The following is a 20,976-nucleotide window of genomic DNA, read 5'->3' on the forward strand; positions in this document are numbered from 1 at the left end:
ATGTTAGCAATTGGGAAACAGTGCAACAGCATTTCCTCTTAGTACTATTTATCATGATATTAAGAGGGCTTATTTTGAAACCACCCCAATCTTTCGTTGTATATGTTCATGCCATGTTGCCCGTTATGATGATCCGTTACAGTTGTTAACGGGTCGGATCTAGTCCGTTGTAAATAAAAGAAAAGAAGGGAATCAATTCCCGCCATTTTGAGGGAGTTACCATATAGACCTTCGAGCGGTAACGGCCTCCGATTAGGAATTAGGGTTTGCTTTCGTCGTCGTCCTCCTCTTCTACCGCACGATCGAATCCCCCATTCCCCATCTCATCCCCGAGGGTTTCCCAACAATCCGAAATTTCTTATCAATGGCGGGCGAATCGGATCCCTACCTCTCCCACTTCTCGGCTCCGGAGGTGCTCAAATCTGGTGGAGTTCATCCCCAACATCAGAACGGAGTCCCTCCACATGATTCATGTAATTTGAGCTCTTTCTTGATCTCTTTATGCCTCTAATTCTATGGATTGATGGCGATTTTGGTGTTATGCGCCTGCCAAGAGGATGTCGGCCTTTCTTTCCGCAAATCGCGAGCGATGGCTCTGAAGAAACGTGAAAAATGCACCATCCGTTCTCCCGAATCGATGTCGGTTGGTGAGGGTTTATTTCTTGGCTGTCATCCAAATTGTTGCTTTCATGAGGACTGATAACATAAGAAACAAAGAAAGAAGACTTCTTGCTAAACTATGTCTCCTTATAATGCCGACTCTCCGTTAAAATCCTTATCGTAAAGTGCTTACCATAATTATAGTAGTCTTTGATTGGTGCATAATACTTCAGCCCTTGTTCCAGGACTCCATGGATTAGCTTCTCAGGGAAGTAAAGAGACAATAAATTTGTCATCTTTCTTCTGTACCTTTCAATTGAAGTCCTGTACATGCTGTTAATATCACACTTAAAGCGAGATCCACCTAATTGCTAAAAGAATCCATAAGCTTTCTTTTCTTTAAGAAAATGCTGGTAATTAAACAGCTTCATGCTATGCAGTTGATCTATTCTTGTGTTTGATGAGCATATGTTGTATCATGACATATATGCTGTTGAAATCTGAAAATTAGTTATTTTAGTTATATGAAAGCTTTTTAGTTGTGTCGGGCCATTTTTCTATCTCATGAAGAATAATTAAACTGCTTAATATTTTACGGCAGTAGGTGCTTCAGTATCTTGATTAATGCCCAGAACATCAGCTGAACTTTTTGATACATGAGAGTCTTGTGATCTAATCTAACCCTTGACATCCATATACATGGATTGTGAATCAGTAGTTCAAGAATTCCATATTTCTTTCGAGAGTCTTATGTATCAAAGTTCCCTTACACTGAGAATTCTACTGCCTTTATAACAATAAGTTGCAGATTCTCAGGTTTCCTTCCCCTCGAAAGCAAGTGACTGATGATGGCAATCAGACATTTGGTATGTCCTTGGTGCTTGCAGCTAGTGAAATGTAATCTATCAGGGAACCCCCATATGCTAAAACTATCTTTTATCTTCATAATGCTCAGTCATATTTTCATGATTTGCAATACACACAACAATGATAAAAAGAACTATAGAAAATTGTTGCACAGTTCATCCTGACAAGATGTTGACACATCATCTTGCTGGTATTATTTGGTTGTTACTGTCAAAGATTTTAATTTCGAATAATACCACCCATATCGGGCGGTACGTACCGGTCCGCTAGCAGACCGGTACGTGGACCGCCCATTACCGGGTGATACCGTCGATTGGGGTTGTTTCTGCCACGTTACCATTCTAAATTGGTCATCATCGTCCGCTACCGGGTGGGTATTAGTCGAGGGAGAAGAACAAAGAGGAGAACTTGGAGATCCGGTGCCGCTCTCTCTCCTCATCTGAGGTGACGAGGGCTCACTATCATCGGTGACTTCTCCTCATCCACGCGGGGAGAAGAATCCTCGGCGATGTCGTGGGGAGAAGAAACCGAACGTCCTCATCCGCGCGGGGAGAAGAATCGTCGGCAACGTCGTGGGGAGAAGAAATTGAGTGTCGTCGAGGCAGCGTTTCTTCTTCCCACACAAGCAGAAGAAACAAGGTGACTTGCACGAGGAGAAGGAAACAGTTTCTTCTCCCCACCTTCTCTCCACGCGAGCAGAAAAGAGGCAACATCGTGGGGAGAAGAATTGGAGATCCGGTGCTGCTCTCTCTCTTCATCTGAGGCGACGAGGCCTCGCCATCATCAGTGACTTCTCCTCATCCACGCGGGGAGAAGAATCCTTGGCGACGTCGTGTTGGGAGAAGAAACCGAGCGTCCTCATCTGCGCGGGGAGAAGAATCGTTGGCAACGTCATGGGGAGAAGAAATCGAGCATCATTGAGACAACGTTTCTTCTCCCCACGCAAGTAGAAAAAACAAGGTGACTTGCGCGGGGAGAAGGAAACGATTTCTTCTCCCCACCTTCTCTCCATGCGGGCAGAAAAGATACGACGTCGCCTTTTTCTTTAACTTGTACGTGTATATGTATGTGTGTGTATATACATATATATACATACATACATACATATATATATATATATATGTATATATATACACATATATGTATGTATATATATATGTATGTATATATATATATATATATATATATATATATATATATATATATTTCTTCTTACGCGTGCCAAAAAGGGCGACGAGACAGTCGATATATAGTACCGTACCATACCATACCGAGCGAATCTCGAAATTCTGGTACGGTACAAAATTTCAATCCTTGGTTACTATATCTATATTCTTAGAGTCTACCATCATGGTGAAGATTCCGTAATAATGACCTTTTCAGAAGTGAAACACTTAGACTTAAATGACATTTGTTCTTGCAGCTAAAATGTCTCCAAGTAAATATATTGAGCCCGTTCATGGGAAGGGCCTGACAAGCTTTCAAGTGTTTCACTTCTTAGGAAGCAAACAGATTAGATCATGGCCCAAGAGTAAGTCGGTCAGTTTTCATTCTTATAGCATCTTATTGGCTTTGCACTTGAATCAAATGGCAAATGCATGTTTATGATCTACAAGTGATTTCTTGAAGCATTAATCTGCTGACTTTATGCTTGCATCGCTCTTGTGTACATGTGACAGTGCTTTTGGCTATCGTTTCTTGACGAAGTTTGTCTACAACTTTATTTTCATGTGACTACTTCTTGAGTATAAATTCTTCTCACTTAGATTTTGTGGTTATCCTATCAGATTCCGTAGCTTCTGCATAATTCTTTGTCCGCTAATGAGAATGCTCGCTCTAATTCACTTTCCTTTTGCAGCTTTCCATTGCAGGGAACAGTTCTGCCTTCCCTTCATGTAGGACTCGTGTGATCCACCGGTCTTCTTCCTCTCCCCTTGTAGCCCACCTCCGTCATCTCTATGCACAGGGCTGTGACGACGATTGCTGCAAGAAAAGCAACGCCCTCGTGCTTCAGAGAGACCGGAACCTTGTGATCTATGGCCCAGCGCTTTGGGCCACCGGCACGAGAGTTCTGGTCTCTGCGGGTGTGGTGGTGACACAGAAGTCAACCAGTGCCGTCGGAAAGCCTAAGAACAAGAGCATCTCCATTCATGGCAAATGAATCAATTAGACCGAACAACGACAAAGGCTAGCTATGTGTATATGAAGCGCTATGCTCAGTGCAACTGTAACAGAAGTGATATCTTGGTATCGTCGAACCCGAGGCAGCAGTAAAGAGACACCTCCTGCTGCTCATTCTACAGTAACATCGCATGCGACGAATTCAGAAGTACGCTTCAGTGATAAATAACGATGAACAGTAGCAACAGCATTTGCAAAAAGCTCGGAGGAGGCAGACCACCAACGGGCATCGGCGTCGCCTCTCGTGTCGCAGACCTTCGTCGGTCTTATCCTTGGATCTTTCGTTTCTCTTGTTGTAAGTAGCACTTCGATTCTTTCGTCCGTCTGTTGCTCGACGAAATGCCAGCAAGACCTTGTTCGCCTTTGCGGACTTCACCACCCGTGTATCCTCCCACAGCCCACGAGACGACCTCAAGTAGCAAGCTGGGACAATTTGAGTCGATTTTTCAGTTCTTTCGTTATGGGACTTGCGCAATGGAGCTCCACCTCTCTGCTCCCTCCGTTGTCCCGTCTCAGTTCCTCTTTCTACGTTCCTCTTTCTCCTCTCCATGCAGCTTGGGCTATGATGGCGACGATTCTCTTGGGCAGATGCTGGAGGCGCTTCCTTGGTCTTTCCACGTCCGCTCTCTCTTTTTACGTCTTCAGTATACTGTACCTGTGGGAATCTGTATCACCATGATTCAACAAGGTAGCCATGCTTCCAGGTGCTGTGTGTGTCTGTTAGTTGCATGCTTGTGACTTGTCTTTGGTTGCAGCCACTCCTTCAATGCTGAATGCCGTCCTCAATACTGAGTGAGCATTGCTTCTATATGGTCTTTTATAGGTGAGAAATCTGTTTCTAGGTGCTATGTGCCTCTGTTAGTTGCACACTTGTGACTTGTCTTTTATTGTAGCCGATCCGTTAGTACTGGATGTCATCCTCAATCAGTGAGCATTGCTTCTATATGTTCTTTTGCAGGTGAGCTTCACATTCCATTCTTTGTTTTTTATATAGCTTGATTCAATTGGTAACTTCTGTGAGATGATTTTATATTTTGAAGCTTATATAGGTAGGATTTGAACTCTTGTCAGTGGTGGGAAAAGACACATGTGGTCATCCTTTGAACATGTCCATATCATTTTAGGTGATTCTCTATCTTATTCTCTATTTGTACTACACATATTTCTTCATGAATGTGTAATATTTCTGTCTTTCCTACTGAGTTTGCATGTCCACTTCAACATAATCATGAACGCTAAAACATGACTTGTCTACCAAATTACAATCTTTTTAGTATAGAAGGCACTCAGTGATCACAAAAGATTATCGACGTCCCCTCTCGTTTTATCATTCAGCTTTTGCACTATGAATTGATTTTACACTTTTTTTGTCATTCCAACAAATAATGTTCCCATTGAGTGATAAGGACCAGTGGCAATTTAACAATCCATTTGTTTTGCTTAGCACTTCCCACGAAGAGGTCCTGCATCATGATGATTTCCAATCTGCTTTCTATCAGATGGGATTTTCCGCAGGTTTTTAATTATGAGCATAGTGGCAAAACCAAGAAAAAAATTCTGGATGTGTGCCTCAGTGTCATCTAAGGGAAGCATTGGTTGACCCCACCTCGCTAGCACAAGGTGGGGTTGATAAAGGCAAGCTCCATCAGCTTCGCCCGACCCTTCGCTAGCACCAACCTCATCTTCACCCTCCTCACCCTCACGGTGAGGTTGCAGTTGCATCAATCTGAGTGGGCAGGGGTCTCGAGGGTTGTCATTGTGGTTGAGTGGAGTAGAGGTCGGCACAGCAACAATGTTATAGTGGGAGCATCACCATCCGGAGCTTTCCGACATTTCGAACGCTCCCGATCTATTTGTGTAGCCGAGCTTGATAGGGAGCACTTAATTGTTATCTAATAATGGTATATAGGATGAAAGGAAAAGATGATGATCACCCTCTATCTATCTTCCCACATGGGAAAGGGTCAAACGCAAATGATTATGGGTTGTCTTCACTTGTTACCCACGTCAACAAGAGATTTAAGGAGAGGTTGTTAGAGGCAGTTAGAGACCGTCTCCTCACATAATATTTCGTTGAATATTTTGTTCATTTATGATTATGTATAAAAGCTCATCTTCAATATAGTGAAGGGGGGCTTACTTTTTTTGACCACTCATATATACACTAATATAACTCATGTTACTAACTTCGGTGTCAAAGAGATCAGGTCAAGAAACCTCTCCTGTCCTCGTGCAGGTGGCACCTTAGAAGTTTAGCATTTTCACTTTGAAGACACATCGGACAACCCTACATATATGAGTTCGAACTACATTGAGCTGATCAGGACACCAATGATTTCTTCCCTTATTGTTTTGGCATTAGAATGAAGGTTCAATATTACAAGAATGTCCACCTGTCAATCCTCTCAATGAACACTCGAGCAAGGAGGCTTTACCCCCAACCCACATTACTTTCACTTAAGGGGAGCAACAGTTAACCTTTTCGCACATGGACATATCCACCTTGGTGCAAATGTCGATGTGGTACTAACGTCTATTCAATGACCTAAGCCTCTCACCCACAACGATGACCCCGAGCCACTTGCTCATCTCCGTTGAGGTGTTCTTGAATCTCACACAACAAGTGTAGGCGCTAATACGCATGATACAGGTCATCCTCCACTTTTGTCCTTGTTAGCTCAATAAGCGACGCCACAGCTTAGCCACAGTCATCGACTCAACCGCCACCTACACTGGCACCCATCGAGGTTCCCCACCTGACATGGTGCTGACATCTCATGAGCACCCGAGACTCATCAAACCGTCGACCAAGGGGGCAGTTCACTCCCCAACTATAGAATTTAGCGAGCCATACCATCACTTTCCCTACCTAAATCCGAGACCCAATCAATAGATTCGATAGAGGATTCTCTACGAATCCAACTATAGTAGATGGATCGACGTTTAGAGGAGATGCAATAAGAGTTCCAACAATCCAAGGGAAGTATTGGTTGACCCCACCTCGGGTCGGTCACCATTCACCTAGAAAATCTAGGAAAAATCGATTCTAGCAAACTTTTGCCTCCCATCGTTGGAGGCATTTGATGGCAATGTCGACCCAATAGAACACATTGTAGTTTTTCATGCCCAAATGTTATTGTATGACACTTCGAACGCTATGATGTGCTGCACCTTCTCGATTATATTAAAAGCCCTAGAACGAGAATATTACACTTGCTTGAAGCTGCTATCCATCAGTTCATTTGCCCGTCTCGTAAAGAAGTTCGAATTTCACTTCCTCGGAAATATGCACCCAAGGCCATTAGCAACAACGCTTCTCAAACTCAAGCAAGAGGAGGAGGAAATGCTTACATACTTCATCGCTTAGTTCACTAATGAAATCCAAGGCATGGTAGATGTCCATCTGTTGCTTATAATGCATACCTTTATAATGAGGCTCAAGCCCTCTCGTCTCTTCTAATCGTTAGTAGAAATGCCATCGACGACAATACCAAGGTACTTCAAAGGGACAATCAATATATTGCCACCGAGGTAATGGTCGCTAGTAAGCATAGGAAGTCAAGCAAGAGGTCGAAGCAAAAACAACCACAATTCACCTTGACCTCGAGATCACTACGGTGAAGGAGGAACGAACGACTTTAGTTACCTCGCCCAAGGTCCGAGCTAACTCCCCTGAATATGTTTAGAACTAAAGTTTTTCTATAGATAAAAGAGAAGGGGCTCTTAAAAGACCCTTACTCAATGATGACTTCGTTGGTGAAAAAAGACGGGTCTAAATACTATTAGTTCATCGACATGAAAGAATAGATTGAAAAACTCATACGTCGAGGACATCTCGAGCAATTCATTCAATAACATAAGGAACTCTCACCCTGACCTGAGGCACTAGTGGAGAACCGAGGCTAAGTAGAGATGGCTCCTAAAGGGGCTTTGGAGGTTCAAATGGAAGAATGAGCCTCACCCCCCACGGTCAAGGGGGATTTATAGTGACGTGATCAATCTCCCTCCTCCAACATTGATGACAAGTGTCCTTTCAAGTTGATTCCAAAGAGACATCAATTGATGAAAGGGCACCTCGGAAAGCGTAAAAGTGATCAATGTGCGAAGTGTTGAATATCGGATTTTGATAATGAAATCAATTGATGAGTTTACGATCTAATCTATATTTTGAGTGACACAAGATTAACTTCGATCAAAAAAGATAAATCGATTAAAGCAGGAGGAATCAGACATTGGACCGGAGTGAAATAGGTCGGGAGATTGGACATCGAGCCGGAGGATCGGTCGACATACCGGCATAAGGTCTTCGTGTCATGAGTTTAGGTATCGGGCCAAATGATCAGAAATTGCACCAAGGAGATCAGAAGTTACGGGAGTCAACATGTTGCTTGGGCAATACGTTAAAGGAGATGACGATGCGTCGAAGGATCGGAGGAAGCGCTAGATGAACCAATGACATGTCGGACAACATAGGATTCATGCTTATAATCAATTATGTCTAGATCAAGTTAGTTTAGGTCTAATTGAGTCGGTATTTGGGTGAAACAATGCCAATTCAATTAGGGGTCAATTGGACCCGAATTAGGGTTGTTTTAGGCTAAGTGAAAGGCTCATTCAGTGACCCATAGCAGGCCCAAGCGGTGGCACCGTCAGACTGGGTAGTGATACCGCCCAGATATAGTCTCTCAGACCGTGTCAGACGATGGAACTGCTAGACTGGGCGGTGGTACCGCCAGATTGAGCGGTGGTACAGCCTAGTGTTAGTGCTGTAGGCGATGGTACGGTCAGGACTCAAGAAACCCGGGATGAGACTATTTTTTACTTTATTTTTGAAGTCATTTGGGATCTATAAATACCCCAGTTATTTTTTCTTGGCAAAGCACGAAACTGAGTAGAAAAGGGAGAAAGAATACTTGAGAAAAAAAGTTAGAAACTCTCTTAGGATTTAGAGTCTCTTCCTTTTAGAGTTAGAAATTTTTCTAAGGGAATAGTGAAGTCTAAAAGAGAGGTGTAAAGGTTCTCTCCTGAGCTTGTGAAAATGAGAAAGAGTTGTAAGAGTAGTTGATTTTTGCCCGTTGAAAGAAGATCGATAGTGAAAGTCGATGGTCTCGAGTGAAGAGTAATCGGGAGTGGATATAGGTCACGACGATCAAACCACTATAAATCTGGTGTACTCGGTTTGTATTTCTATTATGTTTTTCATTCTCATATTTTAAAGCGATTTACTTGCTTACGACTCTTACTACGCATACGAACGTGCTCTCTAAGTTTAAACACCCCCCCTCGCTTAGTGCCGATTTCGGTCCTAACACGAAGATTATCTTGGAAGTACAAAAATGATCGATGTGCATAGAGCACTTCGAAGAGCATAAAAATGACCAATATGTGAAGACCATATTGCAAAATGCAAAAGTGATCGATGAGCAAAAAACTCAACCCAGGTAAGAAGAAATCCGTCACGGTAGGAGATACAAGATAAAATATGCTCGAGACGTATGAATCACAAAAACCCAACGTGCGTTAGAAGGAACCCACCACGATGGGAGGCATAAGGCAAAATGTGAATGAGGTGCGTAAGTAAGGAAAGCCCAACCCGTATAAGAAGAAACACGCTACGACGGGAGACACAAGAGAAAATGTGTCCAAGTCGCATGAGTCAGGAAAACCTGATCAATACCGGAAGAAACCCATCATGACGGGAGGCACAAGAGAATATGTGCTTGAGACACACGAGTCAAAAAACCTAACTTTCGTAAAAAAAAAAAAAAAAAAAAAAAAAAAAACAACGAGAGGCATAAGGAAAAATATGCCCAAGGCATGTCAGTTGGGAAAGCCCGACCTCCACCTCCACCTAAGGTAGAGAGATTGGGAAGTTCAAACCCCGTCTCCACGCAAGGTGTGGAGGTTTGGAAACTTGACCCCCGCCTCCGCTCGAGGTAGGGAGGTCGGGAAGTCCGATCCCACCTCCGCTCGAGGTATGGAAGTCGGGAAGCCCAACCCCACCTCCGTTCGAGGTATGGGGGTTGGGAAGCTCGACCCCCACCTCTGCTCATGGTATGGAGGTCAGGAAGCCTGACCCCCGCCTAAGGCTCGAAGGTCGGAAAACCCGACCTCGTCCGACCAATATGCATCCCTCGATGATACGGGGGCCAGGTCGGTAATTGATCGCAACCAGCAACGCTAGGGGAGACAATCATAAATGGATGTGTCAAATGAACTCATGTTAGACGATATGAGGTGCATGATAGACTAGACGTGCAGGATGAATTTGTGTTGGATAAACTAAACATGCCACTAGGTCGACAATGGATTGAAGATCTATGAGCCCTGAGGCATGCCTTTAGAGGAGGACAAATGATAGGGAGTACAATGTCAACTAATCGTCATCTGACATGTAACAACCACGTGGTGTCTAGGGTGAAAGAAGAAGACGAATATCACCCTCCACCCGTCTACTCACATGAATAAAAGTTTAAAATAGAGGCTAGAGGCTACTCCCTCCCTTGTCACCCACATAGATAAGAGGCCAAGGGGAGGCTATTGGAGGCGGTTATAAAATATTATGTCCCTTTACGATCAGATATAAAAGCTCGTCTTCAACAACACAATGAAGAGGAGCTTATCTTTTTTGACTGCACTCGTATATCTCGGATAACTAACGAGCATCGAACGGATCAGGTCTAGAAATCTCTCCCGAGCTCAGTCTTCATGTAGATAGCACCTCGAGGGCTCAACGTTTCCACCGCATAGGCACCTTAGACAACCCTACACATATGAGTCCAAACAATATCGAGTTGATCAAGACGTTAATAACTTCTTCCCTCATTAGAGTTCGTTCAGCCATGGACTTGAAGATGTCAAGCTCATTCCACCATGGACTTTGCTTGGGTCGAGCCGACAACCCCGAAGATGCCAAGCTCGTTCCGCCATGGACTCCGACTGGGTTGAGCCAGCAACCCCAACTCCCTGCTCCCACCGGTCCAAGTCGATGGCAGCTGCGGAACCTCATTTCCGCTGCCATTGCTACTGCTACCCCGATGATAAGCTTGTTGCTATCATAGAGAGCAAATGACAGAAGTAACAAAGAAAGAAATTAGCAACACTGGTGTGAAGCTGATGAGGGGAAAAGAAATGGACAAAGAGAAAAAGGCAAAGAGAAGGCTCACCTGGTCCAAGTTAGGTGGATGGACATGTACGGGAACAGACAACTGGTTTGGAGACTGCTTGCTTCTCTTTCGGCAAAAGAGAACGGAGTGATGATACGTCTGCTTTCTCGTGGCTTTTATGTTTTTATATTCTTGGGTGAGGTTCTAGCCATGGCGCCAGGGAAGAAAGAGAGAGCGAGAGCGAGAGAGAGAGAGAGAGAGAGAGAGAGAGAGAGAGAGTGATGTGTTGGCTACATAAATCGCATACCCAATGCTAACAATTTTGTATCATTTGACTCGACAATGCCGAAGTGTAATTAGTTTCAGAAAAAGGTATAAGCAGACTTCATGTAAAACTGACGCAACAATAATAGTTCAAAAATAAGAGGGCATGGCCCATGACATACGGCCAATAGCAACCCCAACAGTTCAAATTTGACATTCAATGAAACTAAAGCGAGAACGAGATACCATTGAGACAACATCAAGGACGGCCGAACTTAATCCACCTCCTCAATCTTGGGACCTGCACCACTGGCACCAGCAGAGGGTGCGTCATCATCCATTCCACCACCCATGTCAGCACCGGCACCCTGATACATCTTGGCGATGATGGGGTTGCAAATGCTCTCCAGCTCCTTCATCTTGTCTTCGAACTCGTCAGCTTCTGCCAACTGATTGCCGTCGAGCCACTGGATTGCCTGATCAATGGCATCCTCGATCTTCTTCTTATCGGCAGCTGCAAGCTTGGATGCAATCTTATCATCCTTGATGGTGTTTCTCATGTTGTAAGAGTAGTTCTCCAGAGCATTCTTAGCCTCCACCTTCTTCTTGTGCTCCTCGTCCTCCGACTTGTACTTCTCCGCTTCCTGCACCATCTTCTCGATGTCCTCCTTGCTGAGCCTACCCTTGTCATTGGTAATGGTGATCTTGTTCTTCTGGCCGGTGGTCTTGTCCTCAGCAGAGACGTTCAAGATACCATTGGCATCAATGTCAAAGCAAACGGTGATCTGAGGAACACCCCTAGGAGCAGGTGGAATTCCAGAGAGTTCGAATTTGCCCAGCAGATTGTTGTCTCTGGTCCTCGTCCTCTCACCCTCGTAAACCTGAATCAGGACACCGGGTTGGTTGTCAGAGTAGGTAGAGAAGACTTGCTCCTTCTTTGTGGGGATGGTGGTGTTCCTGGGAATCAAGACAGTCATGACTCCTCCCGCGGTCTCCAGACCAAGAGAGAGAGGCGTGACATCCAACAGAAGCAGGTCCTGAACCTTCTCATTGCCCTCACCGCTAAGAATTGCAGCCTGAACAGCAGCACCATAAGCAACTGCCTCGTCAGGATTAATACTTTTGCATAGCTCCTTACCATTGAAAAAGTCCTGCAGCAGTTGCTGAACCTTTGGAATTCTGGTAGACCCACCAACAAGAACCACATCATCGACACTGCTCTTGTCCATCTTGGCATCCCTCAAACACTTCTCGACAGGATCCATGCACTTCCTGAACAGGTCCATGTTAAGCTCTTCAAACCTGGCTCTGGTGATGGTGGTGTAGAAATCAACACCCTCGTACAAGGAATCAATCTCAATTGTGGTTTGTGCAGTGGAGGAGAGAGTCCTCTTTGCCCTCTCACATGCTGTCCTCAACCTTCTAAGAGCTCTAGGGTTCCCACTTATATCTTTCTTGTGCTTTCTCTTGAACTCTTGGACAAAATGGTTTACCATTCGGTTGTCAAAATCCTCACCACCAAGGTGAGTATCACCAGCAGTAGCCTTGACCTCAAAAATACCTTCTTCGATTGTAAGAAGAGAGACATCAAAGGTGCCACCACCAAGGTCAAAGATGAGGACATTCTTCTCACCAACACTACTAGCCTTCTTGTCAAGACCATAAGCGATAGCAGCAGCAGTGGGCTCATTGATAATCCTCATAACATTAAGACCAGAAATGACACCAGCATCTTTAGTGGCCTGGCGCTGTGAGTCGTTAAAGTAAGCAGGAACAGTGACAACAGCATTCTTGACGACAGATCCCAGGTATGCCTCAGCAATTTCCTTCATCTTCATCAAGACCATGGAAGAAATCTCTTCAGCAGAAAACTGCTTTTCCTCCCCCTTGTACTGGACAGCAATCATAGGCTTGTCACCTGGACCAGAAGTGACCTTGAAAGGCCAGAGCTTGATGTCGCTCTGGACAGATGCATCGGTGAATCGCCTTCCAATCAATCGCTTTGCATCTGGAAGGAGAAGGAACATATGAGCCACTACACTTTCAAAGTAACAACAACTAAAGGTTTCTAAGAAAATAAAATAGGTAAAGCAATCTTTCACATGCCAAAATGGGCAAACTAAGCAATGCAATAGAACGTGCAAATATGAACCATTAAGCATTTAAATGAGTGCCAACAAGCAAAACTCTTTTATCAATATTAATTGGACTGCCAAGCATTTCCTTGTCATTATCAAAGATTCTAGACACTGTTACTGTATTTAGTAACTTGAGAGGAAGATAGCCGCATCTGTTAGAGGTTATCCAATAAAAAAACTTTTTTTTATGAATACAGCATTAGACTGGCCAGAAAGAAGCAGACAAGAGACAACAAGCATTCTAGAGTTTCATGGCTAAATCAATCTTGGCAAAATTGTAGTTGCACATAAGAAGAAACTGACATCACAACCTTACTTGCAGCAACTAATTCATTACCACAGCACATGAAATGAGTTTGTTTCAAAACCATGATAAAAGATATCCTTGAAGAACCACGAATTATATGGTTCTAGCATTAAAGAAAGCATTATATAGCCATGAAGCAAGGAAACATAATAAAAAATTAATTATTGCCTATAGTCAAGACTTCTGCACCAAAGTAAAAGTGAGAACAAATCATACTTGAGCACAAGTGAAAGAAGCAAAAAATAAGATCAACAAGAACATAAGATTACTGGATTATAAAAATAATGAAAGTAAATAAAACATGTGGAGCCATTTGGATGTAAAAAAACAAGAATCCTTGGTTTGGAATCAATTGATCGTGCAGAATTTTCTAAGAAATTCTTTGACTTCTTCAGAGAGAAGATGATATTTTTTTCATTTGCTTCTCGTGTTCTGTGAATAACCAGGACACTGAGGTAGAGGCCTTTGCCTCTCCTCTGCTGTGATCAAACATGAATTCATAAGAGGTTTGTGGGATTGGATGGTAGGGTAGGGATGGCTATATTGTCAAAGGAGAACTCCAGGCTAAAATGAAACACATGGCTACATGTTATGCCTATAAATGAGAGAATTACAAATCTGCTATTTCTACAAACAAGGAAGAGCAGTTGGATGCCAACTGGTGATTGCTTGTGGTTTCATAATTAATTTGGGGTTATCAAGTTAAGTCAGCATATACAGGTTAAATGTTATACAATAGCATCTCGGAAGAGTACACATATGTACCACTGTTTTGTCCTAGAATTAGCACCTCTTGACTAAATTTCTCAGCTCATGAACTCCAAATGGCACTGCCTTGAACATACAATTCAAGCATTAATAACAATTTACAATGGCCTTTACAGTCGTTCACTATATGACCTATTGAATCATTTTAAAACTAGTGCTTGGGAAACTTTCAAATTATGTTTTTCAAATCCTATTGAAATCATTCTGACTATTTATTTTCATAAGCTCGTATTAATACCTAAAAGACCCATACCTATTTTAGCTTTCTGTAAGAAAAAGAACAAAGCAAAGAGAGTTCAGCTATTGATTTCTCTTTGTCATGATTATGACAAGTAGGACCAAGTCAAACCGCCAACTAGCTGATATACAGGAAGTGCGAAAGAGTAATCCAAGCAAACTTTTTGTAATAGTTCTAAAGTATCATGCAGTAGATTAATAAGCTAATATTCACTGGTTCTTCTTCCTTTCATGAATTTTCTGCTATTATCCCAAGCATATCTTTATTTCCTTCCCCACTCTGCTGCAAAAACATCTATTAGATAATACCCTTATCCCAGTTAGCGCTATCGTAAACCAATATAAAAGTGTGCTTTCTTCTCTTGTAAGTAGCATCAAAGACACTATCACAGAGGCCTCAAGTACATGAGCACATTCAAAATCCAGGTAACACAGCAACTCAACCCATATCCAAATCCCTGAAGCTCTGTATAACAAACGGTGCAAGTATCAAAAGGCAAATGATCTGTTGACTCGAAGCTACATAGTCTGCTTTATTTCCTTGGCGAGTTATCTAGTCACAAACCTCATAACTACTACAAAAGATGTACCAGAAAACATTCAAACCAATGAAAGAAGGGTTCTAATAATTTGGTTCTTGCGAGCAAGCATACCCAAAACGTCTCCAAAGAGAAGAACCATACCCAAGCAAACATATCACATAACAGCCAGATCAAACTCACGATTGTAAACGATCACAAAATAATAGCTAATGATTCCAGATCTAGCCAGATCTAGTGCAAGTAAGCCCAATGGAGCAAAATTAATCATAGATCTTTCATCAATAATGAATGATAACGAAAACCTAGTGCTAACATCGTTCAGAATATAAAGCACAGATCCAAATCACCATACGTAAGCCATCTCAAGAATCATCAAGCGATCTCGAGGGGCATACTCACCGAAAACAGTGTTGATAGGGTTCATGGCGACCTGGTTCTTGGCGGCGTCACCGATGAGCCGCTCGGTGTCCGTGAAGGCGACGTAGGAGGGGGTGGTGCGGTTGCCCTGGTCGTTGGCGATGATCTCCACCCGGTCATGCTGCCACACCCCGACGCAGGAGTAGGTGGTGCCGAGGTCGATCCCGATCGCCGGCCCATCACCCTTACCGGCCATTTCTCTAGAGATCTAGGACGAGAGCCGCGGTTGAGGAGGAGGCGTGAGAGGCGCTAGGGTTTGCGTGAGAATGGAGGAGACGATGGAAGCGAGAGGGGAGTGGTTATAAAGAGCATTTCAGGGTTCTAGAATGTTCGGGCGGCTTCGTGGGTGCCACCCGACCAAATTGGAATGGACGGTCGGGATTAGCTGTTTCTTAGACGAGAAGGAATCGGACTCGAAGTCCGTGTGAACGCATCGCCGTCTGCAAAGCGGCGCATAAAACGGTTCGCGTGCGGCAGTGGTAAGACGGATCCTCTTCAAATAGGATTTCAAATAAAAACTTTAACGTCCATATCCTTATCGTTGCTTGATGTGAGATTCTAGAATCGACGGGTAGATCCTGCTCAGGCGGACGACCTTTTGGAGACGATCCAATTAAACACGTGAATTCCCAGTCAACAGGGCGGATTCAACGTTCCAAAGTGAACGCTCACACCGCAGCAGGATACAGCTGTGTGGCTTTCAGTTATAATAATTAAAATAAAAACTTTCTTTCAAAAAAAAACTCTTATAAATTTGATTTTTTAATAAAATAATAACTCGATGACTAAAATAAAAGAAAATTGAGATTAATTTGATTGGCGTTTTATGGAATTTAACAACAAATAGTAACTAAAATAAAATAATAAATACAAGTAAATACATTGAATAATTATTCATATTTTGAATTTTAATTTTCATTCGGGAGCAATTTTGAAGCTTGAGGACGCAGGCCTCCATGGCATCGGAACGTGCTTAAGAAAAATAAATTAAATAGGAAACGCATTATTATGACAAAAAGTAATGCAATGATTCCAACCTGTGCGATGCACTACGAATAAACTAATTTGAATTATAGGCACTTATTGAATTCATTGATGACTTCTTTGGTAAAAACAACTGTCTGAACACTTAATCGTCGCATACCTTGCAGCCAACTACAAAGAGTACTATGAATTTTTCTTTCGTTAGTATCATTTATTTAATCAATAAATATGATAATATATGTGTTCTTGAAATCTGAGAAAAATTTTTTATTCTGTTGAGGAAAATCTTTTCTCCTAATCTGAATAAGCTTAGGAGAAAAGATTTTCCTCAACAGAATAAAGGTATTCAAGCTAAAATACTTAAATAAGCTTCTACAATAATTGTTATTATCTTCTATTATTTTTATTAAGAATAAATAGATATCGGTTTTTGATATACGAGTCCAATACTTAAAAATATTAAAAAGAAGTTCGATATACGTCTTATTCATGAAACATAACACTCAAATATAAATCCCACAAATATATTTATTGAGATCAATAAGATGAGATATTTTTAAACAATATAGTTTTTTCAATTAAAATCTTCCTGTTTTATTATAATTTTGCTTTGAGAATAACATAGGGTCTTTGGGTGCTAATGTCACAAGCTTTCCTTAGCAGACTTACCTAATACATCGACGTGTTTAGCGTAGGTGAGGAGACACGAGCCTCTTCTTTCTTGAGAGGCTAATAAGGTTTAGCGTAGGTGCTAATCTCATTTTTCGAATTTGAAGGTTTGAGACGAATCGAAGGATTAGGATTATCATCCGTGAATAAAATAATAATATGAGAAAGTAATTCTAATTTAAGAAGAGGGGTAAAGAAGGTAACGTCCCACCGAATATTTTTATTATTCAAAATGGTTAAGAATTGAAATATGAAAACAGTTAGCCTCTTCAACTTGATTTGTTCAACCCTTCCGCAACAATATCGCATTCAAATTAGGGGTCGAGAGGTCACCAGAACATTCCAGAAACACCCATACCCCTTCACTATAAATAGTCCTCACATCCCCTTCCCCTTCGCATAATCCGCTGCTCTCGATTTCTCATCTTCTTCTATTTGATTCTTGCGCGCAATCCAATCGGCGAGACAAGATGGCCGGGAAGGGCGAGGGGCCGGCGATCGGGATCGACCTCGGCACCACTTACTCGTGCGTCGGTGTGTGGCAGCACGACCGGGTGGAGATCGTCGCCAACGACCAGGGCAACCGCACCACCCCCTCCTACGTTGCCTTCACCGACAGCGAGCGTCTCATCGGAGACGCCGCCAAGAATCAGGTGGCAATGAACCCCATCAACACCGTCTTCGGTGAGTGCCCCTCATCTATGATGATACATGCTAATCTCCTTGCGATGTTGTTAAAAGGCCTTTCGTTTGAGGCATTACGTTTGGGGAGAGCGGATCTGATGTTGGCTTTTATGAATCGTAGTGCTTCCAAATTGATTAGTTTGTCTTCCTGCTTCGATCGTGGTATCGTCCATGTGATATTTCTTATATCGCGATGGACACGCAATGCTTTGTGGAAGGTTTAATTTTGAGTCTAGAGCTGTATAAATTTGATCTATTAAGCCTTTGAGTCCTTAATGCTGGAAAGTTAGGCATATGGTTGTCTTTTTGTGTTCGATTGGGATGTGCTTCAAGATAGCTAATGGTAGATCAATCAGTGTTGTTATTTCATCGAACACCTTCACTTCCTGATAGGCTTGTGATGCAATTTAGTGTTCTGTAATCCTTGAGAACTAACGTTAGAATCCTGTTGTATTGTGAACATTCAGATGCAAAACGTTTGATTGGAAGGCGGTTCAATGATCCCTCTGTTCAAAGTGACATCAAGCACTGGCCCTTCAAGGTCGTTGCCGGCGCCGCGGACAAGCCCATGATTGTCGTCCAGTACAAGGGTGAGGAGAAGCAATTCGCTGCGGAAGAGATCTCTTCCATGGTGTTGATCAAGATGCGTGAGATCGCAGAGGCTTACCTTGGTTCTACCGTCAAGAACGCTGTGGTTACTGTCCCCGCTTACTTCAACGACTCGCAGCGCCAGGCCACCAAGGATGCCGGCGTCATCGCGGGCCTTAACGTCATGCGCATCATCAATGAGCCCACTGCTGCTGCTATCGCCTACGGCCTCGACAAGAAGGCGAGCAGTGCCGGGGAGAAGAACGTCCTCATCTTCGACCTTGGCGGCGGCACGTTCGACGTCTCGCTCCTTACCATCGAAGAGGGGATCTTTGAGGTGAAAGCTACCGCCGGAGACACCCATCTCGGAGGAGAAGACTTCGACAATCGCATGGTGAACCATTTCGTCCAAGAATTCAAGAGGAAACATAAGAAGGATATAAGTGGGAATCCAAGGGCATTGAGGAGGCTGAGGACAGCCTGCGAGAGGGCGAAGAGGACTCTGTCTTCCACAGCTCAAACCACGATTGAGATCGACTCCCTCTTCGAGGGCGTCGATTTCTACTCCACCATCACGCGAGCCCGATTCGAGGAGCTGAACATGGATCTATTCAGGAAGTGCATGGAACCCGTGGAAAAGTGTTTGAGGGATGCGAAGATGGACAAGAGCACTATCCATGACGTGGTCCTCGTCGGTGGATCCACCCGAATTCCGAGGGTGCAGCAGCTGCTGCAGGACTTCTTCAACGGCAAGGAGCTGTGCAAGAGCATCAACCCCGACGAGGCCGTCGCCTACGGCGCTGCAGTCCAAGCTGCCATCCTGAGTGGCGAGGGCAACGAGAAGGTACAGGACCTGCTCTTGTTGGACGTCACTCCGCTCTCGCTCGGGCTCGAGACGGCGGGAGGAGTCATGACTGTGCTGATTCAGAGAAACACAACCATCCCAACCAAGAAGGAGCAGGTCTTTTCCACCTACTCGGACAACCAGCCCGGAGTCCTTATCCAGGTCTATGAGGGGGAGAGGACCAGGACCAGAGACAACAACTTGCTCGGCAAATTCGAACTCTCCGGCATCCCCCCTGCTCCCAGGGGCGTGCCTCAGATCACCGTGTGCTTCGACATCGACGCCAACGGCATCCTGAACGTGTCAGCGGAAGACAAGACCACCGGGCAGAAGAACAAGATCACCATCACCAACGACAAGGGAAGGCTGAGCAAGGAGGAGATAGAGAGGATGGTGCAGGAGGCGGAGAAGTACAAGTCGGAGGATGAGGAACACAAGAAGAAGGTCGAGGCCAAGAACGCATTGGAGAATTACGCATACAACATGAGGAACACGGTGAAGGACGACAAGATCGCGTCGAAGCTGCCGGCCGCCGACAAGAAGAAGATCGAAGATGCAGTCGACCAAGCGATCCAGTGGCTCGATGCCAACCAGCTGGCCGAAGTCGACGAGTTCGAGGACAAGATGAAGGAGCTGGAGAACTTGTGCAATCCCATCATTGCGAAGATGTACCAAGGTGCCGGCGGCGGTATGGCCGGTGGCATGGACGAAGAAGAGGGTCCATCTAATGGCGGTGGTGGCGCAGGCCCCAAGATCGAGGAAGTTGATTGAGTGAGATTTCTTTTTCGATCGGTGATAAATCCAATTTATTCCTTTCTGATTCTGTCAGTCATTTTTGTTTTAAGGAAATTTTTTTATTATTTCTTAAAGCCCCAATAAGATATCAATATTTGTTGTTCTTATATTATTATATTAATACTGTTCATATAAGTTTATACCTTATAATTGATCATAATCAGTTTGACTATAGTTTGCCTTTTGTCGATACATTTATACTCCTTTAGAAGCTGTGTTATAATAATAAGAATATCAAATGTAAGATACTGGTAAATGCATTTTTCCAAACTAGCTTATGTTATGCTAAAATGCTGGTGAGATTTGGGTTTGAACACGAAATTTGCAAGTCTGATAATGTTTTGATCAAATAGAAATAAAATTAGTTTGATTTTAAGTATGGGGATTGTTTTGGGAGACGTGACATCAGGTCTACCAAATTCTACCAAAATTTAAAATTCAAATAAATTCACATCAGGTCACTAAATTCAACCCCAAATCCCACGTCTAGATTTCCTAATTATGCTTAATTAAACCGCATCAGAACCTCAGCGTAACAACAGCCTACGTATAGCAGTAGTTTTGCAAAAAAAAAAGTAAACTGTGATTTCACCATCGCCATCGTAAAGCATCCAAGGTAAATAATAGCAGATAATGAGTCGTCCTTGATAGGGATGATGAATACTAATGCTGGCCATGCAACAGAGAAAGCAATGCTTATATCTATCTGATAAGGATGATGAGTAGTAGACGATGGCCAATTCTCTCAGACCTCATCAACACATTCAATCCAACAATTTTCACACACACACGCACCCAAAAAGTTCACAATCACCTCGTAAAATTTTAGAGAGTCATTTAAGCTGATTAAACCATACAGATCTTATGTATGATAGAAATAAACATTCAACATAATGACATAAACTGTAGCGGTGTCGAGCGCCGGATACAAGAATTGAGCTCCTGGGATTCCACACAGGCAACCATGAGATCCTTCTGTCTCACA

General features: G+C 43.4%; 2 protein-coding genes and 1 long non-coding RNA gene across 5 annotated transcripts; 2 read left to right on the forward strand and 1 right to left on the reverse strand.

Annotated features, from left to right (window-relative positions):
• Positions 1–211: 211 nt before the first annotated feature.
• On the forward strand, positions 212–4,605 carry LOC135646185 (uncharacterized). 3 transcript variants are annotated; one of them, XR_010498991.1, is made up of 4 exons: positions 212–647; positions 3,326–4,336; positions 4,404–4,471; positions 4,542–4,605. It is a non-coding gene; the product is annotated as an uncharacterized LOC135646185 (long non-coding RNA). The 3 variants fall into 3 exon arrangements; XR_010498990.1 differs by having other exon boundaries at positions 3,326–4,471; XR_010498989.1 differs by having other exon boundaries at positions 3,326–4,605.
• Positions 4,606–11,074: 6,469 nt separating this feature from the next.
• Positions 11,075–15,704, reverse strand: LOC135644056 (heat shock 70 kDa protein 4-like). The gene is made up of 2 exons (XM_065161449.1): positions 15,410–15,704; positions 11,075–13,026 (listed from the first exon to the last, which is right to left on the reverse strand). The coding sequence occupies exons 1-2, from the start codon at positions 15,621–15,623 to the stop codon at positions 11,294–11,296; spliced, it is 1,947 nt and encodes a 648-aa protein (XP_065017521.1). The 5' UTR covers positions 15,624–15,704; the 3' UTR covers positions 11,075–11,293.
• A 1,765-nt stretch (positions 15,705–17,469) lies between these two features.
• Positions 17,470–20,098, forward strand: LOC135644046 (heat shock cognate 70 kDa protein 2-like). The gene is made up of 2 exons (XM_065161424.1): positions 17,470–17,764; positions 18,232–20,098. Exons 1-2 carry the CDS (start codon positions 17,551–17,553, stop codon positions 19,965–19,967), a joined length of 1,950 nt encoding a protein of 649 aa, XP_065017496.1. The 5' UTR covers positions 17,470–17,550; the 3' UTR covers positions 19,968–20,098.
• The last annotated feature ends 878 nt before the right edge of the window (positions 20,099–20,976 follow it).

Source organism: Musa acuminata, chromosome BXJ3-8, assembly GCF_036884655.1.
Source record: "Musa acuminata AAA Group cultivar baxijiao chromosome BXJ3-8, Cavendish_Baxijiao_AAA, whole genome shotgun sequence".
NCBI lineage: Eukaryota > Viridiplantae > Streptophyta > Magnoliopsida > Zingiberales > Musaceae > Musa > Musa acuminata.